At 50.6% G+C, this 12,897-nt stretch overlaps 1 protein-coding gene across 2 annotated transcripts in view; it reads left to right on the top strand.

Moving 5' to 3' along the window:
- Window positions 1-12,897, top strand: part of USP2 (ubiquitin specific peptidase 2) — a 72,676-nt gene that overhangs the window by 18,221 nt on the left and 41,558 nt on the right. For both annotated transcript variants that reach the window (XM_038754367.1, XM_038754368.1), the window contains exon 2: window positions 8,194-8,975. In XM_038754367.1, the coding sequence (XP_038610295.1) occupies window positions 8,235-8,975 (741 nt within the window). In that variant the 5' untranslated portion in view covers window positions 8,194-8,234. The remainder of the gene's footprint in view (window positions 1-8,193; window positions 8,976-12,897) is intronic.

The raw sequence follows: 12,897 nt of genomic DNA, 5'->3' as shown, positions 1-12,897 counted from the left end.
CAGTACTAGCGATTGCCTGTAGGGGGCCCCCTTGCCCAAGGTAAGCTCCTCTCGAGGACTCGGCCAACTCTCCAGCGCCCCCTGTTGGGGGTGGGTGAAGGCGCTAGCAAATTCACGGCTCTGCGGAAAAACAATCAATCAATCAACCAATCAATCAATCAATCGTATTTATTGAGCGCTTACTGTGTGCAGAGCACTGTACTAAGCGCTTGGGAAGTCCAAGTTGGCGACATCTAGAGACAGTCCCTACCCAACAGTGGGCTCACAGTCTAGAAGGGGGAGACAGAACAAAACCAAACATACTAACAAAATAAAATAAATAGAATAGATAGGTACAAGTAAAATAAATAAATAAATAGAGTAATAAATATGTACAAACATATATACATATATACAGGTGCTGTGGGGAAGGGAAGGAGGTAAGATGGGGGGGATGGAGAGGGGGACGAGGGGGAGAGGAAGGAGGGGGCTCAGTGTGGGAAGGCCTCCTGGAGGAGGTGAGCTCTCAGTAGGGCGTTGAAGGGAGGAAGAGAGCCAGCTTGGCGGATGGGCAGAGGGAGGGCATTCCAGGCATTCAATCGTATTTATTGAACTCTTACTTTGTGCAGAGCACTGTACTGAGCGCTTGGGAGAGTACAATAGAACAGAGTTGGAAGGCACGTGCCCTGCCCACAACAAGCTTACAGTCTAAAGGGGGAGTTAATACATTAATACAAATAAATAAATTACGGATTCAGTCGTATTTATTGGGCGCTTGCTATGTACTAAGCTCTTGGGAGAGTACAATATAACAACAAACAGATGCATTCCTGCCCAGACGAGCTCATAGTCTAGAGATGGATGTGTATATGAGTGCTGTGGGGCTGAGGGAGGGGTGAATACAGAATAATAATAATAATAATGGTATTTGTTAGGCGCTTATTATGTGCAAAGCACTGTTCTAAGAGCTGGGCACTGTTCTAAGCGCTGGAGTACAAATCCAAGTGCAAGGGCGAAGGGGAGGTTTGCCCCAGGGATTGGGGGCAGTGCCATCTTAATGTAAAAATAATAATAATGCTGATGATAATAACAAGTATTTATTGACTGTAAGCTCCCTCTAGACTGGCCTATTGGCGAAAGTGTGGGCTTGGGAGTCAGAGGACGTGGGTTCTAATCCCGGCTCCACCATTTCTCTGCTGTGTGACCTTGCGCAAGTCACTTAACTTCTCTGGGCCTCAGTTACCTCATCTGTAAAATGGGGATTAAGACTGTGAGCGCCACATGGGACAACCTGGTTGCTCTGTTATCTACCCCGGTGCTTAGAACAGTGCTTGGCATGTAGCTTAACAAATACCATAATTATTATTAATTATTATTATGATAAATTCCCCCTAGACTGTAAGCTCGATGTGATCGGGGAACTTGTCTACCAACTGTGCTTTTTTTAAGGTATTAGTCAAGCTTTTACTATGTACCAGAAACAGTATTAAATGCTGGGGTAGATGCAAGCTAATCAGATTGGACACAGTCCATGTCCCACATGGGGCTCACAGTCTAAATTCCCATTTACAGATGAGGTAACTGAGGCACAGAGAAGTGAAGTGATTTGCCCAGGGTCACGCAGCAAAGTGGCAGAGCAGAATTAGAACCCAGCTCCTATGTATATATCTGTCATTTTATTTATTTGTATAGATGTCTATTTATTTGTGTTGATGTCTGCCTCCCCCCTTCTGTACTGTGAGCTTGCTGTGGCAGGGACTGTCACTGTTTATTGTTGTACTGTAATAATAATAATAATAATAATGGTATTTGTTAAGCGCTTACTATGTGCAAGAGCTGGGAAGGTTACAAGGTGATCAAGTTGTCCCAGGGGGGCTCACAGTTTTAGTCCCCATTTTACAGACGAGTTCACTGAGGCACAGAGAAGTTGAGTGACTTGCCCAAAGTCGCACAGATGACCGTTGGCAGAGCCAGGATTTGAACCCATGACCTCTGACTCCAAAGCCTGTGCTCTGTCCACTGAGCCACGCTGCTTCTCTTTGCTAAGCGTTTAGAACAGTTTCTAGACTGTGAGCCCACTGTTGGGTAGGGACTGTCTCTATATGTTGCCGACTTGTACTTCCCAAGCGCTCAGTACAGTGCTCTGCACACAGTAAGCGCTCAATAAATACGATTGATTGATTGATTGATTCTCTAAGCACAGTAAGCACTTGATAAATATGATCGATTGATTGATTGACATCAAACTTGTACTTATAGAGAAGCAGCGTGGTTCTGTGGAAAGAGCCCAGGCTTTGGAGTTAGAGGTCATGGGTTCAAATTCCAGCTCCGCCAATTGTCAGCTGTGTGACTTTGGGCCAATCACTTAACTTCTCTGCGCCTCAGTTCCCTCATCTGGAAAATGGGGATGAAGACTGTGAGCACCCCGTGGGACAACCTGGTCACCCTGTAACCTCCCCAGCGCTTAGAACAGTGCTTTGCACATAGTAAGCGCTTAATAAATGCCATCATTATTATTATTATTAGAGAAGCAGCGTGGCTCAGTGGGAAAGAGCACGGGCTTTGGAGTCAGAGGTCATGGGTTCAAATCCCGGCTCCACCAGTTAGCTGTGTGACTTGGGGCAAGTCAGTTAACTTCTCTGGGCCTCAGTTCCCTCATCTGTAAAACGGGGGTGAAGACTGTGAGCCCCCCCGTGGGACAACCTGATCATCTTGTAACCTCTCCAGCGCTTAGAACAGTGCTCTGCACATAGTAAGCGCTTAATAAATGCCATTATTATTATTATTATTATTATCAAACAATTTCTAGCTAAGGCAGACCCAAATCCACAGTTCCCAGAGACCACGGGACAGGGGGTGGTCCTCCCACCTGCAGCAGGGCTTCCCACCACTCCACTCACCCCAGTCCTCAATCATCATCATCATCATCATCATCATCAATCGTATTTATTGAGCGCTTACGGTGTGCAGAGCACTGTACTAAGCGCTTGGGAAGTGCAGATTGGCAACATATAGAGACAGTCCCTACCCAACAGTGGGCTCACAGTCTAAAAGGGGGAGACAGAGAACAAAACCAAACATACTAACAAAATAAAATAAATAGAATAGATATGTACAAGTAAAATAAATAAATAAATAAATAGAGTAATAAATATGTACAAACATATATACATATATAAATACACATCATCATCATCAATCGTATTTATTGAGCGCTTACTGTGTGCAGAGCACTGTACTAAGCGCTTGGGAAGTGCAAATCGGCAACATATAGAGACAGTGCCTACCCAACAGTGGGCTCACAGGCTAAAAGGGGGAGACAGAGAACAAAACCAAACATACTAACAAAATAAAATAAATAGAATAGATATGTACAAGTAAAATAAATAAATAAATAAATGGAGTAATAAATATGTACAAACATATATACATATATAAATACACATATATATATATATATATATATATATATATATATACAATCGGGATGGGGTCAGGGGATTTTGGGGGGTGGGGGGCATTAGATTCCCACCCCCTCTCAGTCTGGGCAGACCCCATGTGTGTGCCCCTCCCTTCTAGACTGTAAGCTTGTTGTAGGTAGGGAACATGTCTAACCAACTCTGTCATATTGTCCTCTCCCAAGCCCCAAGTGCACTGGTCTGCCCAGGATAATAATAATGACGGCATTTGTTAAGCGCTTACTATGTGCAAAGCGCCGTTCTAAGCACTGGGGGGATACAAGGTGATCAGGTTGTCCCGCGGGGGGCTCACAGTCTTAATCAATCAATCAATCAATCAATCGTATTTATTGAGCGCTTACTATGTGCAGAGCACTGTACTAAGCGCTTGGGAAGTACAAATTGGCAACACATAGAGATAGTCCCTACCCAACAGTGGGCTCACAGTCTAAAAGGGGGAGACAGAGAACAGAACCAAACATACCAACAAAATAAAATAAATAGGATAGAAATGTAAAAGTAAAATAAATAAATAAATAAATAGAGTAATAAATATGTACAACCATATATACATATATACAGGTGCTGTGGGGAAGGGGAGGAGGTAAAATGGGGGGATGGAGAGGGGGACGAGGGGGAGAGGAAGGAAGGGGCTCAGTCTGGGAAGGCCTCCTGGAGGAGGTGAGCTCTCAGCAGGGCCTTGAAGGGAGGAAGAGAGCGAGCTTGGCGGGTGGGCAGAGGGATTGGGGGCATTCCAGGCCAGGGGGAGGACGTGGGCCGGGGGTCGATGGCGGGACAGGCGAGAATGAGGGACGGCGAGGAGATTGGCAGTGGAGGAGCGGAGGTTGCGGGCTGGGCAGTAGAAGGAGAGAAGGGAGGTGAGGTAGGAGGGGGCCAGGGGATGGATGGATGGATGGACAGCCTTGAAGCCCAGGGTGAGGAGTTTCTACCTGATGCGCAGATTGATTGGTAGCCACTGGAGATTTTTGAGGAGGAGAGTGATATGCCCAGAGCGTTTCTGGACAAAGATAATCCGGGCAGCAGCATGAAGTATGGATTGAAGTGGAGAGAGACACGAGGATGGGAGATCAGAGAGAAGGCTGGTGCAGTAGTCCAGACGGGATAGGATGAGAGCTTGAATGAGCAGGGTAGCAGTTTGGATGGAGAGGAAATCCCCATTTTACAGATGAGGGAACTGAGGCCCAGAGAAGTGAAGTGACTCGCCCAAAGTCACACAGCTGGCAATTGGCGGAGCCAGGATTTGAACCCATGACCTCTGACTCCAAAGCCCGGGCTCTTTCCACTGAGCCACGCTGCTTCTCAGAATAGGTGCTCGGTAAATACAAGTGATTGACCGTGCGTGTATGCTGGCACATCTGAGGAAGTCTATAGGTGCACCTGTTTGTGGGTCTGAGGGTGTGACTGATCTTTATCTTTATGAGGGAAGCAGGAAGGTTTTGTGGAAAGAGCAAGGCCCTAGGAGTCAGAAGATGTGGGTTCTAATGTCGCCTCTGCCACGTGTCTGCTGTGTGACCTTGGGCAAGTCGCTTCGCTTCTCTTTGCAAAGTAAGCCCACTGTTGGGTGGGGACGATGATTGATTGATTTATTTTACTTGTACCTATCTATTCTATTGATTTGATTTTGTTAGTCTGTTTGGTTTTGTTCTCTGTCTCCCCCTTTTAGACTGTGAGCCCGCTGTTGGGTAGGGACTGTCTCTAGATGTTGCCAATTTGTACTTCCCAAGCGCTTAGTACAGTGCTCTGCACATAGTTAGCGCTCAATAAATACAATTGATGAAGATGACTGACTCTAGACTGTGAGCCCACTGTTGGGTAGGGACCATCTCTATATGTTGCCAACTTGGACTTCCCAAGCGCTTAGTACAGTGCTCTGCACACAGTAAGTGCTCAATAAATACGATTGATGAGGATGACTGACTCTAGACTGTGAGCCCACTGTTGGGTAGGGACCGTCTCTAGATGTTGCCAACAACTTGGACTTCCCAAGCGCTTAGTACAGTGCTCTGCACACAGTAAGCGCTCAATAAATACGATTGATTGATGCTCCGTGTCTGTTACCTCATCTGTAAAATGGGGATTAAGGCTGTGAACCCCATGTGGGACAGGGACCCTGTCCAACCGGCTTCCCTTGGATCTACCCCAGTGCTTAGTACAGTGCTTGACACATAGTAAGCGCTTAAGCGTTACCGGAGTTATTATTAGATGTACGATCTCTCTGTGAGTCAGTGGAGGTCGTGGGGAGATCTGTTTCTCGTAGAAGCAGCATGGCCTGGTGGATAGAGTACAGGCCTGAGAGTCAGAAGAGCTGGGTTCTAATCCTGCTCTGGCATTTGTCTGCTTTGTGACCTTTGGGAAGTCGCTTCACTTCTCCTTGCTTCAGTTCCCTCTTCTGTAAAATGGTGATTAATAATAATAATAATGGCATTTATTAAGTGCTTACTGTGTGCAAAGCACTGTTCTAAGCGCTGGGGAGGTTACAAGGTGATGAGGTCGTCCCCTGGGGGGGCTCACAGTCTTCATCCCCCTTTGACAGATGAGGTAACTGAGGCCCAGAGAAGTGAAGTGACTCGCCCAAAGTCACCCAGCTGACAAGCGGCAGAGCCGGGATTTGAACCCGTGACCTCTGACTCCAAAGCCCGGGCTCTTTCCACTGAGCCACACTGCTTCTCCTAACTGATTAAGACTATGAGCCCCACATGGGACGGGGAGCGCATAATAATAATAATAATAATGGCATTTATTAAGCGCTTACTATGTGCAAAGCACTGTTCTAAGCGCATCCACCCCGATTATCTTGTATCTACCCCAGTGCTTAGTACAGTGCATGGCACGTAGTAAGTGCTTAACAAATACCACAATTGTTATTATTACAGTGCATGGCACATGGTAAGTGCTTAACAAATACCACAATTGTTGTTATTATTTGCTTAACAAATAACTTCTCTGGGCCTCAGTTACGTCAACTGTAAAATGGGGATTAAGACTGTGAGCCCCCCGTGGGACAACCTGATCACCTCGTAACCTCCCCAGCGCTTAGAATAGTGCTTTGCACATAGTAAGCGCTCAACAAATAGCATCATTGTTATTATTAAATATCTTCTCTGGGCCTCAGTTACGTGATCTGTAAAATGGGGATTAAGACTGTGACCCCCCCGTGGGACAACCTGATCACCTTGTAGCCTCCCCAGCACTTAGAACAGTGCTTTGCACATAGTAAGCGCTTAACAAATAGCATCATTATTATTATTAAATAACTTCTCTGGGCCTCAGTTACGTCATCTGTAAAATGGGGATTAAGACTGTGAGCCCCCCGTGGGACAACCTGATCACCTTGTAGCCTCCCAGCGCTTAGAGCAGTGCTTTGCACATAGTAAGCGCTTAACAAATAGCATCATTATTACTATTAAATAACTTCTCTGGGCCTCAGTTACATCATCTGTAAAATGGGGATTAAGACTGTGAGCCCCCCGTGGGACAACCTGATCACCTCGTATCCTCCCCAGCGCTTAGAGCAGTGCTTTGCACATAGTAAGCGCTTAACAAATAGCATCATTATTATTATTAAATAACTTCTCTGGGCCTCAGTTACGTCATCTGTAAAATGGGGATTAAGACTGTGAGCCCCCCGTGGGACAACCTGATCACCTTGTAGCCTCCCAGCGCTTAGAGCAGTGCTTTGCACATAGTAAGCGCTTAACAAATAGCATCATTATTACTATTAAATAACTTCTCTGGGCCTCAGTTACATCATCTGTAAAATGGGGATTAAGACTGTGAGCCCCCCGTGGGACAACCTGATCACCTCGTATCCTCCCCAGCGCTTAGAGCAGTGCTTTGCACATAGTAAGCGCTTAACAAATAGCATCATTATTATTATTAAATAACTTCTCTGGGCCTCAGTTACGTCATCTGTAAAATGGGGATTAAGACTGTGACCCCCCCGTGGGACAACCTGATCACCTCGTAACCTCCCAGCGCTTAGAGCAGTGCTTTGCACATAGTAAGCGCTCAACAAATAGCATCATTGTTATTATTAAATAGCTTCTCTGGGCCTCAGTTACGTCATCTGTAAAATGGGGATTAAGACTGTGAGCCCCCCGTGGGACAACCTGATCACCTCGTAGCCTCCCCAGCGCTTAGAGCAGTGCTTTGCACATAGTAAGCGCTTAACAAATAGCATCATTATTATTATTAAATAACTTCTCTGGGCCTCAGTTACGTCATCTGTAAAATGGGGATTAAGACTGTGAGCCCTCCGTGGGACAACCTGATCACCTTGTAACCTCCCCAGCGCTTAGAACAGTGCTTTGCACATAGTAAGCGCTTAACAAATAGCATCATTATTATTATTAAATAACTTCTCTGGGCCTCAGTTATGTCATCTGCAACCTGATCACCTCGTAACCTCCCCAGCACTTAGAACAGTGCTTTGCACATAGTAAGCGCTTAACAAATGCCATCATCATCATCAATCGTATTTATTGAGCGCTTACTGTGTGCAGAGCACTGTACTAAGCGCTTGGGAATACCATTTGAAAAAATAAAAGGATGGGCCTCAAGCTCCCTGTGTCCCTCACCGCCACCAACCCCCTGGCCCCAGCCAGAGGGGGAACTGTGGCGAGTGGGACTGTGGGAATCTCCAGTGCAGGAGGGCGGGAGTCTTGGGGAACGGGTTCGAGGGCAATCCTGGAAGCGGGGGCTCTCTGACCACCCTCCCACCCCACTTCCCTTCCAGCCCATGCCTCTCTCCACCCGCTCTGAGCCCCGGCCGGCAGGATGTCCCAGCTCTCCTCCACCCTGAAGCGCTACACGGACGTACCCCGCTACTCGGACAGCCCCTACGTCAAGTCCAGCTATGGCGCCTACACGCCCTCCTCCTACGGAGCCAACCTGGCCGCCTCCTACCTGGAAAAGGAGAAGCTGGGCTTCAAGCCCGGCCCACCCGGCGGCTTCCCGACCGCCCGGCCTCGCACCTACGGGCCCTCCTCGATGCCGGACCGCGAGCGAGGCCGCCCAGGCCCGCGCCCCGAGATGGCGGCCCGGAGGGAGACCCAGACCCGCTTCGGCGAGCGGCCCGCTGGCGGTGGCCTGGGCGGGAGCGCCGGCCTCCCCTACGGCGTGGCCGGGGGCTCCCTCGGCTACCTGCCCGCTGGCCCGCCCGGCCTGGTGCCCCTGACCCGCAAGACGTCCAACAGCCACTCGGATCTGGCCCGGGACTTCTCCGGCCTCCGCGCCTCGGATGGCTACCGGCCGGACCCCGGGGCCGGCCGCAATCCTCTGCTGGCCCGGACCCGCAAGGAGCTGTGCGCCTTGCAGGGACTCTACCAGGCGGCCAGCCGCTCCGAGTACCTGGCGGATTACCTGGAGAGCTACGGGCGCCAAGGGGGCATCACCTCCGCCCCGGCCTCGGCCCCCCGGGCCCCCGAGATCCTCAGCCCCACCCTGCGCCCCGGAGGACGCTTCGTCTTGTGGGATCGCAGCAGGAGCTCGTCCGACTCCCATGGGCGCGATCACGTGGTGAGCGGGGCTTGGGCAGGGGGTCCGCGGGTCCCGCAGGGTTCAATCAATCAATCAATCAATCAATCAATCGTATTTATTGAGCGCTTACTATGTGCAGAGCACTGTACTAAGCACTTGGGAAGTACAAATTGGCAACACATAGAGACAGTCCCTACCCAACAGTGGGCTCACAGTCTAAAAGACTGTTCCTGAGGGGTTCAGTGAGGGTTCCTGAGGCTTCGGCGTAGGGGACCCGTTGACCCTGCAGGAGCAGGAGGCTCCGGGGCCGCTGACCCTATAGGGCCGAGAGGCTTGTGGGGAGGGGATCTGTCAACTCTGAAGGACTGGGGAAGCCAGGGGTGGGGGGCCTGAGTGGGTCAAGGGGCCGCAGACTGAGCTGAATTTATCAGAGAGCAGGGCCTGAAACCAACAAGGAGGTCCCTGTTGGTTTCAGGCTGGACAAAGACCTTGTGGGGAGGGGATCTGTCAACTCTGAAGGACCGGGGAGTCCAGGGGTGGGGGGCCTGGGTGGGTCAAGGGGCCACAGACTCAGCTGGATTTATCAGAGAGCAGGGCCTAGAAACCAACAGGGAGGTCCCTGTTGGTTTCAGGCTGGACAAAGACCTTGTGGGGAGGGGATCTGTCAACTCTGAAGGACGGGGGAAGCCTGGGGTGGGGGGCCTGGGTGGGTCAAGGGGCCGCAGACTCAGCTGAATTTATCAGAGAGCAGGGCCTGAAACCAACAGGGAGGTCCCTGTTGGTTTCAGGCTGGACAGAGACCTTGTGGGGAGGGGATCTGTCAACTCTGAAGGACCGGGGAAGCCCGGGGTGGGGGGCCTGGGTGGGTCAAGGGGCCACAGACTCAGCTGGATTTATCAGAGAGCAGGGCCTAGAAACCAACAGGGAGGTCCCTGTTGGTTTCAGGCTGGACAAAGACCTTGTGGGGAGGGGATCTGTCAACTCTGAAGGACCGGGGAATCCAGGGGTGGGGGGCCTGGGTGGGTCAAGGGGCCGCAGACTCAGCTGGATTTATCAGAGAGCAGGGCCTAGAAACCAACAGGGAGGTCCCTGTTGGTTTCAGGCTGGACAAAGACCTTGTGGGGAGGGGATCTGTCAACTCTGAAGGACGGGGGAAGCCAGGGGTGGGGGGCCTGGGTGGGTCAAGGGGGCCGCAGACTCAGCTGAATTTATCAGAGAGCAGGGCCTGAAACCAACAGGGAGGTCCCTGTTGGTTTCAGGCTGGACAAAGACCTTGTGGGGAGGGGATCTGTCAACTCTGAAGGACCGGGGAAGCCAGGGGTGGGGGGCCTGGGTGGGTCAAGGGGCCACAGACTCAGCTGGATTTATCAGAGAGCAGGGCCTAGAAACCAACAGGGAGGTCCCTGTTGGTTTCAGGCTGGACAAAGACCTTGTGGGGAGGGGATCTGTCAACTCTGAAGGACCGGGGAATCCAGGGGTGGGGGGCCTGGGTGGGTCAAGGGGCCGCAGACTCAGCTGGATTTATCAGAGAGCAGGGCCTAGAAACCAACAGGGAGGTCCCTGTTGGTTTCAGGCTGGACAAAGACCTTGTGGGGAGGGGATCTGTCAACTCTGAAGGACCGGGGAAGCCAGGGGTGGGGGGCCTGGGTGGGTCAAGGGGCCGCAGACTCAGCTGGATTTATCAGAGAGCAGGGCCTAGAAACCAACAGGGAGGTCCCTGTTGGTTTCAGGCTGGACAAAGACCTTGTGGGGAGGGGATCTGTCAACTCTGAAGGACCGGGGAAGCCAGGGGTGGGGGGCCTGGGTGGGTCAAGGGGCCGCAGACTCAGCTGAATTTATCAGAGAGCAGGGCCTGAAACCAACAGGGAGGTCCCTGTTGGTTTCAGGCTGGACAAAGACCTTGTGGGGAGGGGATCTGTCAACTCTGAAGGACCGGGGAAGCCAGGGGTGGGGGGCCTGGGTGGGTCAAGGGGCCACAGACTCAGCTGGATTTATCAGAGAGCAGGGCCTAGAAACCAACAGGGAGGTCCCTGTTGGTTTCAGGCTGGACAAAGACAGCCCGCAGCCCTGCCCTGCTGCTCCTACCCCCGGGGGTGGGGGGAGAGATAAGATGGGGATCAGGTTAATGGTAATAATAATTGTAGCATTTGTGAAGTGCTTACTATGGGTCAAGTCCTGGATAGGTGCAAGGTAACTCTCGTCAGACAGTCCCTGTCCCCCAGGGACACACAGTCTGAGTAGGAGGGAGAACAGGCTCATTGAATCCCCATTTTACAGATGAGGAAACTGAGGCCCAGAGATGTGAAGCAACTTTCCCAGGGTGACACAACAGGCCAGTGGAGTACTCAGGGCTCCCGATTTCCAGGCCTAGGCCTTGCCACTAGGCTACCCTGCTTCCCCAGGGTAAGATGGGGGGATGGAGAGGGGGAGGAGTGAGAGAGGAAGGAAGGGGCTCAGTCTGGGAAGGCCTCCTGGAGGAGTCAAAGTCACACAGCAGACAGGTGGCGGAGCCCGGATTTGAACCCGTGACCTCTGACTCCAAAGCCTACTTGTTCATATCTATTCTATTTATTTTATTTTGTTAATATGTTTGGTTTTGTTCTCTGTCTCCCCCTTCTAGACTGTGAGACAACTGTTGGGTAGGGACCGTCTCTACATGTTGCCAACTTGTACTTCCCAAGCGCTTAGTACAGTGCTCTGCACACAGTAAGCGCTCAATAAATACGATTGATTGACTGATTGATCCCAGGGGCCTGATAGGGCAGGACCTGGAAGGTAGGCATAGTCACCCCCATTCATTCATTCATTCAATCGTATTTACTGAGCGCTTACTGTGTGCAGAGCACTGTACTAAGCACTTGGGAAGTACAAGTTGGCAACACATAGAGACGGTCCCTATCCAACAACAGGCTCACAGTCTAGAGGGGGGAGACAGACAACAAAACAAACCATGTGGACAGGTGTCAAGTCATCAGAATAAACAGAAGTAAAGCTAGATGCACATCATTAACAAAATAAATAGAATAGTAAATATGTACAAGCAAAATAAATAGGGTAATAGATCCGTACAAACATATATACAGGTGCTGTGGGGAGGGGAAGGAGGTAGGGCGAGGGGGAGAGGAAAGAGGGGGCTCAGTCTGGGAAGGCCTCCTGGAGGAGGTGAGCGCTCAGTAGGGCCCCCAACCACCCATCCTCGCTCCCAGATGACCCCAGAACGGTGAGTATGGGCAGGGCGGTGATGAGGGCTCAGTGAAACGGAAAAAAATGTCAGACCGCCTCCTTGGCTATTCTTATCCTCTGCTTTTCCATGGAGCTCTCCAGACCCCCAGGTCTCCTGCAGACCCCACTCCACCTCCCCCCTCTACCTCGTGGTCCTAGACCCCCTTCTTGCCCCTCTGAGCAAGACTTCCAGCCTCCCATTTATAATCCCTGTGGTATTGGTTATACAACATGTACCAAGCACTGAACTAAGAGCTGAGGTTGGTACAATGCGAACGAATCCATCATTCAATAATGATAATAATAATACTGGCATTTATTAAGTGCTTACTATGTGCCAAGCGCTGTTCTAAGCGCTGGGGAGGTTACAAGGAGATCAGGTTGTCCCACGGGGGGCTCACAGTCTTAATCCCCATTTTACAGATGAGGGAACCGAGGCACGGAGAATAATAATAATGATGGCATTTGTTAAGCGCTTACTATGTGCAGAGCACTGTTCTAAGCGCTGGGGGGGATACAAGGTGATCAAGTTGTCCCACGTGGGGCTCACAGTCTTAATCCCCATTTTACAGATGAGGGAACCGAGGCACAGAGAAGTGAAGTGGCTTGCCCAATGTCACACGGCTGACAATTGGCGGAGCCGGGATTCGAACCCATGACCCCTGACTCCAAAGCCCATGCTGTTTCCACTGAGCCACGCACATTCCCTTCCCACAAGGAGCTTCCAGTCTGTCCAACG

This window comes from Tachyglossus aculeatus, chromosome 11 (genome assembly GCF_015852505.1).
Source record: "Tachyglossus aculeatus isolate mTacAcu1 chromosome 11, mTacAcu1.pri, whole genome shotgun sequence".
Classification (NCBI taxonomy): domain Eukaryota; kingdom Metazoa; phylum Chordata; class Mammalia; order Monotremata; family Tachyglossidae; genus Tachyglossus; species Tachyglossus aculeatus.
The sequence above is the reverse complement of the archived record's forward strand: the minus strand, read 5'-3'. Positions and strand labels throughout refer to the sequence as shown.